Below are 21,534 nucleotides of genomic sequence, written 5' to 3'. Positions count from 1 at the left end.
CTGTGATTTCTGTCTTTCTCTTCTTTACTTAGTCCACTTAAGGAAATGGCTAATTTGTTTTTGTTATGTAAACTTGACATAGACTAAAGGCATTTGGAAAGAGGAGCTCTCAACTGACCAAATGTCTCCGTAAGATTAGCTTATAAGCAAGTCAGTCAGTCTTTTACTTGACTATAAATTGATGTGGGAGGGCCCAGCCCCATGTGGGCGTGGCTACCCATTGGCAAGAGACCCTGGATGACATAAGTTCGAAAGCTAAGCAACCCATAGGGAGCCACTAAGCAGTACCCCGGGGCTTCTGCCTTAGGTTTCTGCCTTGAGTTCCTGCCCCTACTTCCCTGGATGATGGGTTATAAGCTTAAAGATACAGTAAGCCATGTCCTCGCCAGGTTGCTTTTGGTCATGATGATTTATCACAGAAATAAAACTTTAACCAATGCAATGGTATGATATATTAGAATGTGTATATATGTATATATATACGTATATGTATGTATGTATATGAATATGATGTATATGTATATATTCAGAAATGTTACCTTAAATACTCATACACCATACATGTATTGTATGTATATATGTATGTATTTATGTGTAATGTTCATTTTTAATGAGTAAATTGAAGCAGATATAATTTTTACATATTCTAAATGATTTATGATTTGGAAGGCAGATATATACCCAGAATAATGGGACCTAAAAACCCAGATTTGGATAGGAATGTGTAATAAAAGGTCAATGACAATTAAAAAGATAAAGTATTTTCTCTGTGTCATGAATCTCTTTTATTTTTCATTTGTCTGATGCATGTATTGATTTTTTTGAAGTCTTCATTGAAGGGTGTGGTGCATATCTAAGTAATTGTTTCCTCATCTGTCTGTATTGTCTTTCTTTTGCCAGGAAATATCTCCTGAAACCAACTTAAATTACTAAACCATATTCTTTAAGAAGAACGTGGTGTCATTGCTGGTGCTGAATCTGTTTAACTAGAAATCAAAGTATGAACTGACTGAAGCCTATAAAAAACATGAACCCACACCCACTGGGCTCCCAAGTCTTCTTCACTCTTTCCCTCTCAGAGACTCTGAATGACACTAAACAAGAGCTGAAAACAGCCACAGCAGCTTGGCAGCAGGGGAGAGGGCATCCACACCGCCTTATCAGTGCACATGGAGACATTGGCCCCACTGTAGAGAGTTTGGCTTCTACAGAGTTAGCCTGACTGGGGAGCAACTGGCACAGGAGACGGACAGTTCTAGTTAGACAGGGCCCATCCCTATTTCCATCTATGCTCTAATACCAAGAGTCCTGTAACAGGAAAAGTCTGTAAACGGGCTTCAGATACAGTACCATTTCCAAGTCTTAAGATAAATCTTGTCCTTTCAAGAAGTCCAGGCAATAACTTTACAAAACCTTCTCACGTGTGTCCAATTAACATTTCATATCCAAGTAGTTCTTGTACTTATTTACCCCAAGTGCATTTCAGATCTGAAGTATCAGACGGCAGACTTACAGCCTCGTTTCTATTTCTCATTTATTGAGAGCAACATTTATAAACAATGACATTAAGCACAATAAAGAAAGCAACACAAGAATCACAACATATTGTACATGAAACATCACAGTTCAAGTTAAATACATTTTCATATAATTTGTATTGAAAAAGTCCTCAAGGAGATACATTGAAACCATAACCCTAATCACATATTTTTCTTTCCAGACTTATTTCTCTTTCAAAGATAATGAAAAGTAAATGCAATTCAGAAAATTTACAAACTAGTAAGATATTACTGCCACAAGAATATGTTACTCTTACGATAAAATAAATGTTAAACAAGACACTATTAGAATGAAAGAATAAGCAATTTAAATAAGTACATTATTAGGTTTACACACCAAGTCAGAAACTCTAACCTATCATATTACTACCTAGTCACTGATTATTTTAGTCGGGTTCTTGTATGACATTCACATTCCAGGGCGTGTGATTGGCTTTGAGGACACACTGGGAAAGGAAACAGACTCTATCCTGCCCTCAAGGAGCTTCCAGTCTAACGTAACACAGAGCAGTACAATACCACATGAGCAGCTCTGCACAGGGGCCTCCATCCAGAGGCAGCGGCCGCTGAGCCAGGATCTGCAGTGTAAGGGTCAGGTAATCAGTGCGCAAGGAGAGGAAAGAAAGCTTCAGATAGAGAGGGTGAAGGAAATGGAAAGAGACTCAGATACCTGTGGACCGCAGCGAAGTTGTGCTTGTCAGCAAAGAGATAACAGCCCTGTGCAGTCTCTGCAAAATTAACGTCAATCCATTTTAACAAGTGCGCTAACCACCATCTTGTTTTCTAGCATTGCAAGGAGTAAAACCCTCCTTAAAACTGAATTGGTGATAATAAATGGTACCCTTTTAAAAGAGGACCTTGATTTTTATTAATACAATGAAAACCCGTGGTCTTACAAAACCATGAAGCTTGGAAAATGCTGTAGAAGATATGTAACAATGGCATTGCCGAAAGGGGGCGGGGATATGCAGACAGGCTACAGAGGACCAGGGAGTGAAAGTTTGAGGGTCCTGGGAGAACTTGAGATCTTAAATCCTGAAGTAATGAGCGTGGTTTTCAGCAAGGGAATGAGCTATAGTAAAATCTCTGAAAGTTCATTCTGAAATGCTGTGTGGGAACTCTGTAGAGGACAGGGAGAAAGGAAGGCCAGGGTACCCGGATAGGCAGCATTGTATTGTCCCAAGAAGAGGAGGGATACAGTCAGATGTACAGTGGAATCTGGGGGAACGAGCAGGAAACGGTGGATGTGAGAGAGAACCCCAGTGGCATCTGGTGAGTTGGCACGCTGGATAAGAAAGTGGGGGCGGCGGGGGTCGAGACTGATGCCAAGTAGTCTTCATCTGGAAACAGAACTGCCTGTGCTAATATTGAACCTCAGAAGGGAAGAGGCAAGTGTTTGGTGAAGGAAGGATCTGAAGACGCGTTGAGCTGCAGATAGCTGTGTGTTTAGAGCTTTGTTAGGGCAATGTGGAACCGGTGTGAAGCGTAGGAGCCAAGGCTGACCTTCAGCTGTAAACTCTGTGGTTCTCCAGCAAAAGCATCACCACCGCCACTGGAATTTCCCAGAGAACACAGCCTATCAGAAAAGGAAGGGAGATTTCCTGCCTGCAGGACTTCCTGCAGGAAGAGCAGCCCAGAGAAGCAGGAGCAGAGAGGTTGGGGAGGGAGGCTGAGAGGGAAAGCAGCAGGATGTCAGTATCCAAACCAAGGACAGAACTGGAAATGGAGTTACATGGCCCAAGAATCAACAGGAAGGGGAGAGAAAGTTGTTTCTTGTTAGCAGCAAGGAAGTTGTTAGGAACGGAGCCAAGGAGCTCAGGAGAGGCTGGGTTACAGGGTGGACGTGCCTGATCAAATGAGCCCTTCCAGGGCAGGGCTTCTGATAACAGGGAGGCAGCCTGGCAGTGTGTTTGGGAGAGGGTGAGAATCTGTTTGCCTTTTAAGCCTAGACTCTCAATCATTGATAGGGAGAATTTGAAGACTCGGAGGACAATCAATAGAAACTCAAATACAGCCTATTGCTTGTCTCAGAAGCCTAAAAGTCTTTACGGGTGTGCGTGCTCGTCCCATTGGGACAAGGCACAGCTACAGAAATCCTCAGTGGTGTTAAATACACTTAAGAATACAAAATGATCCCAGTGACTTTTCCAGGGGAATCACATTTAAAAAAAACCTTTAAAAATTACATTAAAATATAATTTTAAAGTTATATTAACTTCCGCTATCGTCCGTAGAGATCGTATTCCTTAAATAGTAAGTATCTCCGCATCGCTGCCGGGAGAGGAAGCTTCTCCATGGAGGCTGGCCGGCAGAGTCGTTGGAGCCCCATAGCTCGGCGAATTTTTAATCGGCACAGATGCTTCAGCGAGCAGGGATTTTCTAAAACAAACGGGGAAACGAGCAGAAAGTTCAAGTTTCATTGGCTTCTCACGTTAGTTACAGAGTGTCTCAGTAGCGCTCAGTGTATCTCTGAAAATACTGCACTTCGGCAGCAGATGACTGACCTCTCTGACCTCAATTCACATTTCAGTTATATGCTCCAGCCCTTGTCTCATGATCTGAACTCCATGAGGACAGGGATTCTGTCTGCATCTGTGTCGGGAGCAAGTCTGGCTCCCGACGAGTGTCCAGTTTGTTAGATCAACAAATGGATTGGATGTTAAATAGCAAATGGTCACACACTTCTCCTTTATCTTATCTTAGAACTAAGTACTAGATGGACATACTTTTTTTATCCCTTCCCTTTTCTACTAGAAAATTTTATAAAATATTCACGATTCAATCTGAGAGCTGTTTCCAGTGTCTGCAACACATAGATTCTAAAATTTACGTATCTGATGATACGTAAATCTATCTTTCAAATTCTTCCTCTATATTAGGATTACAACACTGAAGTTTTATACCGACAGGAGAACCTGCGAAGGGGCAGCACAGAACAGAAGTAAACGCTGTCTCTGGCTGGACTCGGTCAGCCGGGATTAACACCTACCTGTGTTACTGTGAGTGACCTTGCACAGTGACTTAACCCCTATAATTAGTATTCTTGTTTATGTAAGATGGATAACAATAGTACCTACTTCATAGGATTGTCTGAAGGCTAAATAGTTTGTATAAACTGCTAGAAACAGGTAGATACTGGAAGCTCACTGGCCAGCCAGCCTGCCTACTCAGAAACCCCCAGAGGAATGACATCTGTTGTTCACTTTGGGTCTACATGTGTACAAACATGTTCTTTTGAACTGCTACACTCATGAGGGCGCACACACATGAACAACAAAAAGAAACGTTAGGGACAATCTACTTCAATGATGAAAGCGACCACATTTTGTTATATTTGATTACAGAGTTCCAAACTACATTCTTTTGATATTAAAGCAAAGTTAGCCTTGGTGGCACAGAACCAGAATCCCAGGATTTGTAGGGCAGGGCAGGAAGGTCGTAGGTTTGAGGTCAGCCTCGGATACAGTTTCGGACTAGCCTGGGATGCATAACAAAACTCCATCTCAAAAATAAGCCAGGCTGTTTTCTACAAACATGAGGCAAAAAGATTGTGACCAAAATAGGCACCTTCCCACGTTCTATAAGACTGCGATTTTATCTTGTTCCTTAGCAGACAAACCACCTCACCTATAGCTGGGGGAACCCTGACACCCAGTGGTTCACCAGGCTCACAGCAAACAGCTGACAAGCCAGACAAACACTGAAACCACAGAAAGGCATCCTCACTTCACTCTTACCAGCAGAACCTTTCTAAATCCACCACAGCTAGAGACTCCTTTACAGTAGCAACACATGGATTAACAGTTCTCATTTCCGAGAAAAACCTGCTCTACTTACGGCAGAGATAACAGTGACCACTGCAGACAAAGCCACTTGGAGTAAGACACACAAGGTTCAACCCATAGCTTCGGGGTTATACCCCAAATTTGGGAAATTAATATATTTGTACTTTAGTGGTGTTCTCGTTTTGAAATAGACAAAGCATCTAAACCTTTTGTTTTTGAAAATTTAAAACCTGGGGCTAACTACATACACACATAGATTCATGCATTGGAAGTACCAAGTAAACGAACATCTCCCACCTCATAGGTTAGGAAATAGGACTTTGTCGGCCACAGAAGATGGTTGCAGTGTTCTGGCCTTCATTCCTCCTTCTCCCACAAACCACCATGCTTCTCACTTGTGCAGCAAGCACGGCTTCCGAAGTATCATCTAAGTGATCTATCCCCACACTAACTATGGGACTGACAACATAATCTGAGCTTCCTGCCTTGGCCTCCAAGTGCTGGGACTACAGACATAAGCTTTTGTTCTGCTAGTGAAGGAATATGATTTAAAGTTTAAAATCAAATATAATAAAGTGTGATCACTTTCATCATTGGAGGGAATAGTTTCTTACATTTCTTTTTGGTGTGTGTGTGTGTGTGTGTGTGTGTGTGTGTGTGTGTGTGTGCGCGCCACATGAGTGTGGCAGCTAAGTGAATGAGTGTGTGCATATGTAGGTCAGCAGTCAGCATCAGATGTAATTTGGTCTTTCCTTTAGCTGGAGGGTTAAAAAGTTACTGAATATTATATATAAGTGCACTGTAGCTGTCTTCAGACACATCAGAAGAGGGCATCGGAACCAACTACAGATGGTTGTGAGCTATGTGGTTGCTGGGATTTGAACTCAGGACCTCTGGAAGAGCAGCCAGTGCTCTTAACTGCTGAGCCACCTCTCCAGCCCTCTTTATCCATTTGATCATGCCACTTACTCATTACAGAACCCACATTTCTGTTCCCCATGGTTGGAATGTGTTGCTATGGTGAGCTCAGTGTCCCATCCTCTCCTCTGCCGCCAGAGACGGATCTGCTGAGCAGATGATCTTCTCTTCTCTGGGACCTCCATAGTCTGACCCTGGCAATAGCCAAGGTCTAACAAACACACCCACTTGTTTATTCAAGTTATAAAATGATAGCTACATACATTTTCATTCATTATTTAAGATACTTCATGAAGAGATTTTCCATCCATCTATTTTTTTGGGGGAGGGGTTACTTCTGACATGTTTTATAGAAACAAGGCAGGAAAAACAGCTTACATGTTTTTAAACAAATTTCAAGATAATTTGATTTTTCTATGAGCCCTTTGAAATGACCAGGTTTTAAGGTATCATGTATTTAGACATTTTGGACATATTAATGCTATTCATCAAAACAACCGTGTTTTTGGAACTCGAATGGTCCTGTATGGCCACTGGGAGTCTCTCTAGGATGGCTCATGGACTTTTCTGCCCCAGTTCTGATAGGCACTGAGTTTCTTGGCTGTCTGATATGTGTGGATGCTCCAGGTTCATTCGTTCTTTTGTTTTTTGTTTTGTTTTTGTAGGAATTGGCATTTCCACACCAATTTCTGTGTGAGAAGGATGCTCAAAACTAGCGTGGCCATTGCTAATTGTAAGCTTCTCCAAGGACAGAAAAATGCTCATAATCACATCTGCAACACCTACACACAACAAGCAAGTACAGATTTACAGTAGGGACATTTGCTTTACCTAATATTTGGCGGATCTCGGGCCATTCTCTCTGGACTTCTAGTACAGACTTCAGTTTTGCACACAGGGGGACGTAATCCATGTAGTCTATCAGTACTCGGACAGTGCTGCCCACCAGGTGCTTCATCCACGGAACCGTGATAAACTCACAGAACTGAGAAAAATGGCAATGGTTAATATATCATGCACATCATCAGTTCTTCTCTGAAAAGTTACTTTTTGTCTCCTTACAGGAAAGAAAATATTCATGATTATGATGAAAAATGAAAAAGATTTGCACTGATAGTATTGAATGCACTTTCATTTTTCTGTCGGGATCATCGTGAACATACCATAGAAGTTTTTTGTTTTTCTCTCTCTAGCCCCAATATTCCACCAAGTGGGCACAGGTGGATACTTTCATTTAAAATTGTTTGACAATCTGTTCCCAATGCAAGAAAATTAATAGCTTTGTTTCCTAGACAACTTTATCTGTCGACAGTAGTAAGAAGTAAAAAATGGGAAGCATATAAATTAAAATGTGTTTTCTTTGCTGCAACATCCTTAAATGAGTCATGTTTTATGGGTTAAACTGGAAGATTCTGTATTTTATGTATCATATAAAATACCCTCCAGAACAGATTATGCATTCAGCTATAAAAGGAGACTTAATGTTATTAATACTAAAGCCATTTCAATTCTATTTGGACCACAATAGTATATGTATCCAGAAATCAGCAAATGGGAGACATTTGGATAATTTATAAATAACTGAAAGTTAAACAACATCCTCTTGATCAACTTTCGCAGTCCATGAATAAATCAAAGGGTTTTTTTTTTTAAATCAAAACGTAAAGATTCCCGAGAAAAGTTGAGCTGAAGTACTGACCCAAAACAAAGAAGGAAAGGAACTCACCGGATTATCTTTGATTATGCAAGATGTCCATCCCGGCAGTCCGTCCTCTGTCTCTGACCAGACAAATGAATTTCCAAAGATGTCTCCGTGCATGCAGTCAAAACACAGCTCCACTTGGTAACCATTGTTCAGCAGGAGCCTCAGCATGGGCTCGTCCGTCAGGGCGTACTGAATGGCGCTGGGGAAGCGAGTGTCATTCACGTGCATAAAGTAGCAATTGACGTTCGCCCCGTGGGAGAGAAGCCGCCGGACGATTGCATGTCTGTTGGCCCTCACTGCCACGAGGAGACAGTTGAGGGGATCCAAGTTGGGGTCTGCTCCTGCAGCCAGCAGGATCTCTGTGCAGTGGATGTCATTATTAGAGACGGCAAAATACAACGCGGTCTTTCTCTGATCGTCGTAGCTCTGGGAAATGTGGTCGGCCAGCAGGGCGTTGACATCAAAACCGTTAGCAATGAGCAGTTCAAGGCACTGGGCATTTTGTCCGTCTGCTGCCGAGTGAATTGGGGTTAGGCCGCTTTTCTGAATTGCATGTTTGGATGTCACAGGGATAAGATATTTGAGAGCACTAGAGGAGAGGGGGAAAAAAACTCCTTAAATACCCCCATTGCATAAAGAAAATCAAATAACTAAATCAAACTTTCTCGTTGGACAGGTGAATTGACTTTGTTTGGTTTTCCATATTTCCTCTACATAGCCTGGTGAGACTTGTTTAACCTTGAATTTAATAGGATTTAGTTGAGTTTAAATTAATTTTCCTATCCAAAAAAAGTTCTAAGGAACATCCTGGATCTTGCGTGTTTGGCTCTAGGTTTGAGTCCTCAGGGCTTTCCTCACACTTCTGCCTCTTGACAATGAAGTTTGTAAATCGGCAGATGTGGTTGCAGAATTGCCCAAGAGTCAAGGCACAGAAGCATAACCCTGACCACTAGAAACCACGCGATCTTGGCAAATGACTTGCAAAAGGCGAACAACATAAAGGCTTAAGGAGGAACCGGACTTGTCCAAGGTCCCACGGTCCACGAGAAAGGAAGGGGCGGAGTTTTACTCTCTCGATTCTTATTCTTTCGATCCCACTGATTCTTAAGCCACCTATTAGTACTGCCCGGGCACACCCTGGCTCCTACACGGCTCACGACGATCTCTTAGTGAAATGCAGAATCTTCGGGACTCCATCAAACGCGTACCCATCCAAATAAAATAACTGTTCCCCAGCTCATGTTTCCAAATACATGTGATGAATGCTTGTGAATTTCACACTTCACTAACCTTGTGGACACTCAGGAGAACCACAACCAAGGATAACTTGATCTCCTGTGCCTAATTCAGAGCTATCATGTGTGAATTTATGAACGCTGGGAGCAAATCCAGGTAAACTTTAACAGCATGTCTCTTCTCATCAATTATGAGCCACCGGTCCCTAAACTTTGCCAGTGTGGCCACCAGAAATAATACAGTGCAGCTATCTCGAAGTTTCTGAACCTGCGACATAGTTCTTAAAACCATCTTCTTTTAGTGGAGAGTTTAAGGTCGTGATTCCAGGCTTCTGTTACCATATTGCTTGTAATATTTTGTGGTTGAAAATTCTGCCCAGTCTGGGTTATAAGGAGTCTTTTCTATTTAACAATGTATCCACTCTTATAGTGTCATTTCCATCCTGCAAAGACTAGGATAACTAAAATACAGCACCATATTGTTACAAATTCTAATCCTCAGTCAATGGCACAATGTCCAGAGACTTTGTAGTCATTTGTTGAACTTTTTTTTTAAATACAGAAATGACAATTGGCGAAGATTTCTCAACTCCAACTTTATTCCTCTACAAGGAATGCTTTTTTATTAAAAGAATATCATAAATTCATTCTGTGATGGTCAGGAGTATAGAACGAAAGAAGAAAAGCTATGGGATCAGTCCCAAGCACTAAAATTAAAAAAAAATTAATTTATTTGAAATTAAAATATTATTTTATTTTGTGTGGGTATTTCCCTTCGAGATTTGGGAGTATCACATATCAAGAGATTGTATTATACACACACACCTTAGTGGTTTTTATTTTTTAACTTAACGTGATCGCTTCAATAATCTTACTTACAGATAATGTCCCTCATAGGCAGCCCGGTGTATGGGAAGATGCCCTGCTCTGTTGGGCACATTGCCGCTTCCTCCGTATTTCAGCAAGAGGGAGATGCAGTCAGGGTTTCCACCTCCTGCTGCCTCGAATAGCACAGAGGCCCCATCATCCGCCAGAGCAAACACATCACCACCTGGCGGCGTAAAGCACGTGGCTTAAACGCTGAGCAGTGTTAAGAAGGCGTGTTAGTTACAGCAGCGTGTTAGTGTCTGTCAGCTTTTCCTTCCTGATAGAAGCTTAGCCTTCCAATAGCCGCTAGGGGACAACATGCTTCCTTTCACTAACCTCCGGGGGAGAGGGAGTCACAAAAGCATGAATGAAAACAAGTCAGTCGCGCTTTAAGAAACATGATCGTGAGACCTTTACATTTGATGATAACAGGAAGCATTTTTTTCAATTCAAAAATATTTATGGACACCTACAAATAGTAGGTGCAAATAGTGTGTGTGGCCCTAAGCTGAATACGCCTGGCCAAAGGAGCTTGAATAAATCTAGGGGTAACTAGAGAGCATACAGTGCGGCCAGCTTCCGTGTCAGCTTTATAGACCACACAGGGGAGAGAGCCATCTCTGATGATGGACCTGCCGCTGCTGACTTCATGAACTGGGATAGTTCATGCGTCTCTGCTTCTCCCTCTGTAAAGTAATGTAGCTTATTCACCGGGGATTATGTCATAATTTGGTGAAGTTACATTGGGAAACACAAAAATTGCTAATTTCCACCCATACAAGATCCTTTGGGGGATTGTGTGGTTGACTTAGGGATGAGGAGTCTGGGGCTTGGGCAGCTATGAGACAAGGGTCTTGTAGAAAGTGGGTGGAACCAGGAGCTAGCAGCTAGAAACTGAGTTTCTTCCTGGCTGTACAGATGACGAGTTTGATGTCTGAGAGGTCGGGAACGACTCCATCTGTTGGAGAGGTTGGAAAGATGATTTATGAGAAGTCTCGAGAGGCTCACTTTGGACTTTACTGGATATTATCCAAAATGAGAGAAGGATCTCAAGGATGGCACAGGGAGAACATCTGTATTCCATTGTGCTTGGAGTGGGCTATGCAGAAAAATAACCCTAATTATCAAAGCCCTTGCAGTGGTGACATGGATAGAACCCGTTCCTGATGCTGCGCCTGAATGAGAGGAACTTAGGTTGTAGTGTACAGTATAGATTCCCTGACAGGAAGAACAGAAATCCAGAGAGCAGTTAGCAAATGATCTCACTGGTCCAGGAAACACGGGAAGGACCTGACCAAGAAGGCAGACATCAACACAAAGGTAAGACAGACTTTGGTACCTTGCAACGGCTGGGTTTGGGAAAGAAAGGGATAGAAGATTTAGAGATAAATTCAACTTCTCTGTCCCGGTTAAAAGGGATTGTGACATCAGCAAGTGGAAGAGAGGAGAAATTCAGTAAAGAGGACAATAAAGGCATTCCCAAATCTATGTGGAAAGTAGGCTGCCTCTAGAGAAAGCACTCAGGGCTGGTCTTGCAGATCTGTTGGTCAAGTAGTGGACTAGGGGTTCAGTGGGGGGTCTTAGAGGGAAGTGAAGAGTCTGCGAGCAGGACAGAGTAGCTCATTTCACATACCTTTGTGAATTAGATGCTCTAACACTTCACAGTGCCCGTACTCAGCAGCGACTCCTAAGGGCGTGACCCCAAATCCATCTCTCAGGTGGACGCTCCCTCGGTGATTCAGTAGCAGCGTAATGATATCTTTGCGACCTTGCTTAGCTGCTTCGTGCATGGCTGACCACCTCTTGACACAGGGCTGGTCAAGGCTGGTGTTGTATTTAATCAGTGCAGATACCATGTCGTAGGAGCCCCGTTTTATAGCTTGAAGGGGGACATTAACATGAAGTTGCCTTATCAACATGAGGATGTTAGAGGGAACTAACTTATTTAAACTAGTATCAAAATAGGTAGAGGCTATTCCATTTCTTCTATAAAAGGATGCTGTGTTTACCATGTGCTTTTGCTTTCTCGTGCCCAAATTTGAGTCTCCAGGACTCGGAGTGGGTAAGAATGTCATGAAAAATGGCCATCACCAAGATAGAATTTTGTGTGCACTCATTCCAAACTTCAATCTCTTTTCCAAAAATAGGGGAGTATGTTGTACAAATTAAGTAATGTATGCTAACCATTTAGTATAGTACCCAGTATAAAATATGAGTACAATAAATTCTTAGTGTTGGTATTTTTTCTAGAATGCTGGTCCCCCATAAATACATATTTATCAGGTTTCTTTCCCATTGAAACAAGTATTTCTCCCTACCAAAGATACAATCCATCAGCAAATAGTCCTTCAGACAAGGAACAGGTAAGGAGCAGGGCCTATCTCAGAAAAAGGAGGTGAAGCATTTCGTTTCCTCTTTTTTATTATATGCTAATAAAAGCCTCTTCCTGATTCCCCTCCTGCTGCTGTGGTTCTGAGGTGCCCTACCTTATCCTAGCTGCTGTCACTACCAAGAGGGGTGAGCTTGATTTTATTGTTTCTGGTTTTTAAATTTTGTGGGGAAAATCTCATGGTAATGGGTCTCTTTCCTTTACAATGCTTCTCTCTGGAAGGTGCACTTAGCATGATTAACCTTTCTTCATGAAGAAACAAAAAAGAATATGCAGGGAATCTTCAATTAAAGTAATTTCTAAAAATTTCTATTTTCATTTCTTATTTAATTCTTTGGAAGAATGTATCTTCCATAGAAATAATAATTCCAATGGCAAGGATTCATTCTTTACAGATAACCTGTAAAGACTGTCTAAACTAATAAACATCAGAAATAATTAAATCTATAAGGCACATTATTAGTTTAATATAGGTGATAGTAAAACATAAATGTATGTTTATAGTTTTATAATATTCTTTTACATATGGGTATTTAAATATAAATTCTACAGAACTTGAAAATCAGATTTCAGTTGCTTTATTAGAATTTACATGGTTTACATATTCAGATTTTTTGATTAGAATTTTATTTAATTAGAATTATTTAAGATACTCTTGGAAATCCGTGGCTCACTGGCTTCCCCTGTTTATTTCTACTTTGTCATTGCCTTCATTTTTCTGAATACATGAGTAATTTGCACAGCACCTCCAAATGATTTTCTTACTCAGGAAACATGCAGAGAGGGGAGCTCTGAGACTCCTGGGGAAGGACTGAGAGAGTGAAAGAGGGACGTGAGGTGACCTAACAAGTGAATGTGGGAAGTCGTGGAGAACAAGACTACTGGAGCCGAGACCCCAGGACACACATTCCTCGGAGCTTCTGGCTCGGGTCAGCTGGAGATCCAGCAGAGGAAAGAAGACACCATGTGCCCTGGATGAACACAGAGTCCGTCCAAGGGCAAAGCCATGGTGTCAGGTTCACACAGCTGAGGACGGCTAGCACGGCTGTCTGACACTGAGCCCTGCAGGTCGGAGTCAGTAGCTGAGCAGGTGCACAGGTCCTGAGTGCATTTAAGTTTATTTTATTTTTGCCCTCTGAGCATGCTTCATGAATAGAAGCAAAGCTGGAGGACTGAGTCAAGAAAAACCATTAAAAATGGAACAACCTAGAGAACCTCTCCATCTTTCCTTTGTGTGTTAATGAGCCACGAGCAGCAAATTTCAGAGAGCAAACCTGATAAACTCACCTGGGTGAACCATTTTCTTGCAAAAGTCCATTGATGCTGCCTCTATATTTCTCAAGAGAGTTCAGGAGATTAAGTCCCCGAGTCTTTGCAGTTGCAATGGCTTTTTATTAAATTTCCTTAAGTTACTTTCAGTGTGTGGCTTCCGTGCAGCATTTACATTAATTTTCCACTTGTTTATCTAGCTCTTCTACAAATTTTAAGCAAAAGAGTAATCGATGTCTTTAAACCCAGAATGCCCAGCAAAGCTTTTGGCTTAATATGACTTCTCCTTTCGGGGGAACTATCATATGAAAATGTAAAGCCCCTTATGGTTTCCTAGCCAAGATATAAGTCCACAGATCTCAGGTACCCCAAATTCTCATACACAGTCAATCTCACCTCTTTCTTTTTAAGTCATCAGATTCTCTGATTGCTATTATTTGTTTTTTGTATTGTTTTTGTTTTTGATTTTTTTTTAAAGACAGGGTTTCTTTGCCTTGTCCTGGCTGTCCTGTTCTGTAGCCCAGCCTGGCTTCAAACTCAGAGGTCTGCCTGCCTCTGCTTCCCAAGTGCTGTGATTAAAGAACATGGACGACCACTGCCGGCCAGTTTTCAGATTCTTGTTCAACATGAGTCGGGGATGAAGATTGAGAAGCTGATGCACAGCAAGTTTCAGTCACCACCCTTTCTGTACTGTACCACTGCACTCAGCTCTCAGGGGACCGGGCTCAGCGATGCCCACAGCATCCACTGCAGTAAGCTCTCAGGGGACCGGGCTCAGCGATGCCCACAGCATCCACTGCAGTAAGCTCTCAGGGGACCGGGCTCAGCGATGCCCACAGCATCCACTGCAGTAAGCTCTCAGGGGACCGGGCTCAGTGATGCCCACAGCATCCACTGCGCTCAGCTCTCAGGGGACCAGGCTCAGCGATACCACAGCATCCACTGCAGTAAGCTCTCAGGGGACCGGGCTCAGCGATGCCCACAGCCCTCCCCTTCTCTTCAGTCTCGTGTGACTGTTCTGTTGAAGCACTTTCTCTGGCAGCATCTTGCACACACAGTTCTCCTTTCGGCTCCACCCCATCTGGAGGGTATCGCTTTAGCCTTGACACCTAAGGTGTCACTGAATGAGTTTAGGACCCTCCTGGCTCTCTGTACACTAAGAGTTAAACTATGCTGCCAACTTTCATGATGCTTTTTGTGCGACAGGATAATGAAACTCATGGGCAGATGAAATAGGGCTGGGGGCATAGAAGGGCTGGGAAGGGAAGGCATTCAGGCAAAATTTTAGCCACTGATCAGTGGTTTCTAAAAAACACATTAACCATTTATATTTGCTTCAAATTATCAAAATTCTAGAAAAAAATTATTTACCAATCAGAAGAGGCGTCTCTCCTTTGTCATTTTTGGTGTTGGGCCAGACTCCTTTCTCTAGCAATGTCTTGACATTTTCCACCAGGCCAGCTTTGACGGCCAGAGTCAAGGGTGTTTCTCCATCACAGGTCTTGAATTCCCAGAGTGTCTTATAGGAGGCTGAGCGTGAAAGCATTTTTTTTTTTTTTTTTTGAGAAGTTAAAAACCACACCCGCTTATGTGATTTTTATATAAATCAGAATTGCCTAATATTAAACATATATCGAATAAAATAATTAACGACAAATGAAACGGTAAGAGAAGATACAATGGAAAGGTTACCAAAGGACAGGGAGGGTCACCAAACGCACAGACGGGCTAATCCAGATGACGGCTGGGAAACCATACGCCTCGGCTTGTTTTTCCTTAAAGCCGGTTATTAATTCTCAGTTTTGAATGCATTGTAAATTAATTCTCCCGTCTTTTTAAATATGTAAGTTGTATATGAAGAATGAGAATGTAAATGAGAAATACATTTGAACGACATCTCTTTTTGCTACAGAAGAAAGACCATCAATTATATCTGCCAGTCTGACTATCTAATTCTTTAACTGTCTGGCTAGTTATCAGGTATTTCTCATCTCTCAAAATAAAAATTAGGAAGCAACACTGAAGCTTAAAGACAAGACATCCTTACATGTTCCATAAAATTCAGAGATACTTAAAACAGAATGGTGTGTTGATTTATGACAGTGATCTATTAATGCAATATAGAAACAATCATTATTTGTTTTGACATATAATGTATATAATGATATATAAATGTATATATGTGTTTTTGAAAAGTAGACCAAAAGTAGTTGAAGATGAAAAATTTTAAATTAACTCTTAGAAATCGTTTAGTGTTTCTCTATTTATGTGTATCTGTGTGACTATGTGAGTGTATGACACTTATGTGCAAGTGCCCACTTAGGCCAGAAGAGGGCGCTGATCCCTTGGAGCTGGAGTGACAGGTGTTCCTGAGCTACCTGATATGCAAGTGCCCCTAACTGCTGAGCCATCTAACTTCCCGCCCACCCCAAGTAACTTTTAAGTAAGCTAACTTGTGTCACACGTGGTGACAGTAGCTTTGTGCCAGCCTGGACAACATTCTTAGGTGAGCAGAGACCACACGATGTGCTTGTTTTTCATTCTGCCCTTTACTTCCGCTTGTGATGTTCATTTGGGACAACTACCACACCCACGCTTTTGCTCCAGGTTGTGCGTGTTTTCTTACCATCCAGAACAGTCTCAAGTATCTGTTGACTGGGTTGAACTACAGCTTCATGCAGTGGGAGCCATCCCTTCTCATCTGCCTCTCCCAGTGCATATTTACAGTGTACATACTCCTGGAGCTCAAAAATGTGACCTACACAAAATGGGTGGACGGATTACACACTGGCCGTGACAAGGTGAACGCACACTCAGTCCCACCCCCTGGTTGCAAGCATGCCCACTCACCTTGCCTTATGGCTTCCACAAGCTTTCTGTTTTGATCGCTTAGTTGTACCAATCTAGCAGAGAAAAAGAAAAACAGTCAAGCCTTCTTTGTTCTGGTAATGCAATTTAAGAATCTGAACAATAAACTTTAGGTTTTATAAATATATATATATTTATATTATATATTTATATATATATAATATCAACTTTTAAGAACATCTTTTTTTACAACTTTATTTTATAAAACAAAGATAAATGTACAGATTTTAAGCATTGTTTGCATAAAATTATACAATACATTTTTGTCAGTACTTTTTTTTCAGATTTTAAAATAATTTTTACATAAAACTGTATGAATATTTTTTTAGTCAGTACTTGATTTTTTTAAAGGTTTGATAGTATGCATTGAAAACTTAATAGTTACAATGAGCATAAAGTACATGTAAAACAAAATGTAACATGGAAATAGTCAAAGTTTTCTTGTTGTATAGAGATTTTTTGTTTTGTTTTGTTTTCTTTTCTTTATTTCTTGGACTTCATACAGTCTGTGAGTTGTTTCTGGGGCAGTGCGAGCCTCTGGGGTTAGCATCCCATTATCAGTGACTGCATATTATGTCTGTTCTTTTGTGACTGGGTTATCTCACTCAGGATGATATTCTCTAGATGCAGCCATTTTCTTAAGAATTTGGTCAAGTCATTGTTTCTAACATCTTATAACCGATATTCTCCACTTAAAAATTTCTCCAAGAGACATTTGGTCCAGCAAAGGCATGTTTTCCCAGTGTTGGGGAATGCCACAGCGCTGAGGTGGAGAGGGTGATTGGGAGAGGGAGCACCTTCATGGAAGCAAAGGGAGGAAGAGGAAAGAGAGGAGCAGACAGGGAGGGGGAAGGGGATTACATTTGAGATGTAAATACAGAGAATATCCAATTAAAAAGTTTCTCCGAAACCAGACACAAAGTACACCAGGAGAGAGATTGAAGCACAGAATTAAGCGATTTGGGGGTCTCTCCAAGTAATAGGAATGGATAAATATAGGAGTCGGAGTCAAGGGGTTGGGTGCAGGTCACAGCCTGACTTCATGACTCTGGGAAGGTGTGTTAGCCTTTCTGGCTGTTGCTTTCTTTATTTAGGTGGGGTTGATTAACTTTGAAAACTATGTACTCGATAAACGTTACTTGGCTCTTACTAACTGCTGAGAGATACTGAGACTTCATGGTCCATGCCCATGTTAGAAGTATTTAACCAACTGATTAACAGGCAGAACAGTTATGAGAATACTCTCATTCAGTGACCTGGCAAGTCAGGAGTTAAGCTCATAGGGCAATTATGTGGCACATTGCTTCCTAACAGGAAACTTCACAACAAAGGTACTATCTCTATAAAGCAGAAGCATCTGCTAGCATTACAGGTTTCTAAACGCCTGGTGGGGAGTTCTCAGAGTCGAAAATCAGTCAGAGGTCTTATGCCCGTGAAAAAGTTTTAAGGACCACACATTTTATGTAACATGTACCTCTTAAAGTTTAAAAGATTTATACGATCTAGTTTCATGTTCAGTTTCAAAGTTGAAGAGTTGGAGACATAGCCACTGGCACTGTGCTTGCTGCATAGGCGGGAGGACCTGAGTTCTCATCCCAGCCCCTGCCTGGGAGGCAGGAGGACCTGAGTTATCCCAGCCCCTGCCTGGGAGGCAGGAGGACCTGAGTTCTCATCCCAGCCCCTGCCTGGGAGGCAGGAGGACCTGAGTTCTCATCCCAGCCCCTGCCTGGGAGGCAGGAGGACCTGAGTTCTCACCCCAGCCCCTGCCTGTGAGGCAGGAGGACCTGAGTTCACATCCCCAGCCCCTGCCTGTGATCCCACTTGGAGACAAGAAGATGCCTGGGGTTTGTCCAGCTAGGCGGTCTTTCAATACTGACCTCTTGCCTTGCCAGGGGTGTGTGCAGCTGTGCTCACAAGTGTGCATGCAAACACATACACACACACACACATTCTCTCTCTCTCACACACACACACACTCTGACACAAGCACAAAGCACACACACCTGTGTACTTCACACGCAGCTCAAAAGCAATAATTTCATAGCAGTGAGTATACTCATGGGCACTAGTAAGTTCCAGACTAAATTCCTAAACAAGATAATAGAATGTAAAGGTTTAACCAAGGCCTAATTTTTCATTATGTGTTATGTATAGCAGGTACTTGTTTTTGCACTTTTAGATTCTGTTGTTACTATGCTTGCAAAACCAGTTTTATGTGTGTTTTAACGTGTCTACTCACAAGGGTTAGCTGACAAGGTGACAGCTAACACACACACAGACCTCTGTCTATTTTACACTGTTCTCACAAATTTGTTCAGACTCTCCTCCTCCTTCTCCTCCTCATTCTTCTTCTCCTCTTCCTCCTCTTCCTCCTCCTCTCCCTCCTCCTCCTCCTCCTCCTCCTGCTCTTCTTCTTCTTCTTCTTCTTCTTCTTCTTCTTCTTCTTCTTCTTCTTCTTCTTCTTCTTCTTCTTCTTCTTCTTCTTCTTCTTCTTCTTCTTCTTCTACTTCCCGGTATGTTGTATTCATATAAACTTTGCAACCTTTTAAACAGTAGAAAATGGAAGTGGGCGGGAGAGGGTCGATACAGGATAACACAAAGGGAGTGGTGCAGGCTGAGCTAGAGTTGGCCAACCTATAATCTACACTATTTAGATGAAAGAAAAAAAAGTCCTTGAGTCCAAAAAGTTAGTTTTCATCACCCATGGTGATTCTGAACCAAACCAAATCTTGCCACAGCCTCCAAGTCAATATCTAAGATGGGTGCCCCATAGAGTCTAGGGAGGTAGCCAATGGCTGTTCTTACGGTGGTTCCGTGATCCGGTATTGCTACTTGATCCTTGTCTGTAGAGAGTAGCAGCTTCCTCTGAAGCCTTTTCTTTCAAATCCTATTCAGTTGGGAATGTAGTAGACAGAGTGGACTTGATCCCATCTTGGTCCCTCCGAGGCCAAGGAATAGGGCACAGAGGAAGCGCTGATCAGTGCCTGACCCCAGGTGTCCCACACTTTCTATACCTCCTCAGAGCAGGTAAATCTCCCTTAGTGTGCCTCTGTCAAGACCTCATGTTCTGTTTAGTCCCATAAGGCCACGCCCTAAGTGGACCAGGTATTCCATGCTGGTATCCTTCCCCAAGGATGCAGAGTTCAGGACCGGGCCAGGATGTATCGACTGGCTACTGACTAGCTCCACCGGTGATGCTCCGGTGACGACTGCTCTGGACCGGTTACTGAGGTGGAAGAGCTGGTCTACCTTGAGGTTCCGGATAGCAGAAGACACATCTCTCCCCAGTGGGTCTAAGTGCCACTTGGCACTCCTGGTAGGTGACACCATGCACACTCAACTCTACCTTTACAATCTTCCTTTGCCACTCGGAGTCTGATAAGGGGCTCCTGGCTCTGTGTCCCTCCCATACACAGCGCCCCTCAGAAAGCCAAGCCTCTTGAAGCAGTCTGTCCAGGTTGGAAAAGTTAGGCGGTCAGCAGGGTGAGAGGCCCAGCAATGCAAGGCGAGGGAGTAGAGGGCCCTGGAACAGAGGGGCAGCTCTGCAGCCTGGCTCGATCCTTCTCCAGCCACTGTAGGATGAGGTATGGTCGAACCCTGGTGTGCCCAGGGCTCCTCGCCTCCAGAAAACATTTCCCAGAGTGTCACACCAAGCATCCACACGTCGGAAGGAGATGAGAAGGCTGCCTGGCATAGGCTCTCTGGGTATAGGGGATAGGCATAGGGGATTGGACAGGACCCACCCATGACGTAGTGACTGCGGGCGCCATCGGGTTGCCGGTAGAGAGATACCGGTGCACTAACCCACAGGACCCCAAGTACTCCATGGCTCCTGCCAACTGTCGCAGAAAAACGCACATTGGACCACAGGCTGGGAAGCGTCGGTGCTTGGGAGCCCAGTGACTCAAGTTCTACCGCCCTGCTGAAGAGGCTGGCCCTGCAGGCGCAGCACATGTGGGCGCTCTAACGTCATGACAGGTACTTCCCGCAGGAAGCCTCCCAGTTCTGTGCCCATCAGACCCTCGGGACCCACACGGAAGGGCTTGACAGCCACTGGCGTACTTTGTGCCAATGGGTACTGTCCACAGCCCTCTGTGTTCAAAGCAGCCTGAACCTAGCAGCGCTCTTCACACAGCACCCTCTGGAATGAAACACTTAGTCCCCCCTCTGGCTCATGGCATAGAACACTGAGTGTGGAGGGACGGATCTCCTTCTGAGGAGCAAACCCACCAAGTATCTTGTACACCAGTCCTTAGACCTGACTCCTGAACCGTACCTCTTCAGGGCGTCCGTAAGTCTGCGCTGGGCAGACCTGCCCATGCCAATGTTGTCCAGGTTCCCCAGGCCTTACACAGTCAAAATGTTCTGTCTGAGTGACGTTGAGTAATTCAAGGATGGGCCGAAGGAGCCACAGGGAACTGGCTTCAGAGAGCATGTCTCAGCACGGCAGTCTGCTTTAAATGAATAGCCCGGCGAAGGCGGAAGAGTTCACTGTTCTTAAATCCACGTTAATTTAGATTATAGCCAATCTCCAAACACATTCATCCATGGATTTCCCACTTAGGAAATTCCCATTTTCTACATGAGATTCATATTTGTATAACAGATTATTAAAATATCTGCAATGTTGACATTTTTAAGTTGTTAGGTGTCACGGCAGCAAAAGAGCATGCGCGTCACAGGCTAAGTAAGCATCTTTATAGAGGGGGACTGAGTCTCGTAGCGAATGCTGCCTTAAAGAAATTTGCTGAGGGTAGTTGGTTAGAACGCTACCTTTTGGGATGGAGTACAGCCTGGCTCGCTTCAATGGACTCCTGAATACAGAGCTGAATGTCATAACTGGCAAGATGGTCATCGTTAGGATCATCGTTAATGTCCATATCTGCAAAGAATTTTGAAAGAGGTGATTTCCTAGTCTCAACTAAGATTCAGAGCAATA

General features: G+C 43.0%; 1 protein-coding gene across 4 annotated transcripts in view; it reads right to left on the bottom strand.

Annotated features, from left to right (window-relative positions):
* Nucleotides 1–1,516: 1,516 nt before the first annotated feature.
* The window catches only part of ASB15 (ankyrin repeat and SOCS box containing 15), a 32,008-nt gene continuing 11,990 nt past the window's right edge, over nt 1,517–21,534 (bottom strand). For 3 of the 4 annotated variants that reach the window (XM_080936384.1, XM_080936383.1, XM_080936382.1), the window contains exons 2-10: nt 21,369–21,477; nt 16,578–16,630; nt 16,354–16,485; nt 15,099–15,257; nt 11,703–11,948; nt 10,082–10,253; nt 7,989–8,556; nt 7,094–7,247; nt 1,517–3,938 (exon numbers count right to left, since the gene is read on the bottom strand). In XM_080936384.1, the coding sequence (XP_080792510.1) occupies nt 3,781–3,938; nt 7,094–7,247; nt 7,989–8,556; nt 10,082–10,253; nt 11,703–11,948; nt 15,099–15,257; nt 16,354–16,485; nt 16,578–16,630; nt 21,369–21,475 (1,749 nt within the window). In that variant the 5' untranslated portion in view covers nt 21,476–21,477 and the 3' untranslated portion in view covers nt 1,517–3,780. The remainder of the gene's footprint in view (nt 3,939–7,093; nt 7,248–7,988; nt 8,557–10,081; nt 10,254–11,702; nt 11,949–15,098; nt 15,258–16,353; nt 16,486–16,577; nt 16,631–21,368; nt 21,478–21,534) is intronic. The other variant, XM_080936385.1, reaches the window with a different exon arrangement.

This window comes from Micromys minutus, assembly GCF_963924665.1.
Source record: "Micromys minutus genome assembly, chromosome: 23".
In the NCBI taxonomy this organism is placed as follows: domain Eukaryota; kingdom Metazoa; phylum Chordata; class Mammalia; order Rodentia; family Muridae; genus Micromys; species Micromys minutus.
The sequence above is the reverse complement of the archived record's forward strand: the minus strand, read 5'-3'. Positions and strand labels throughout refer to the sequence as shown.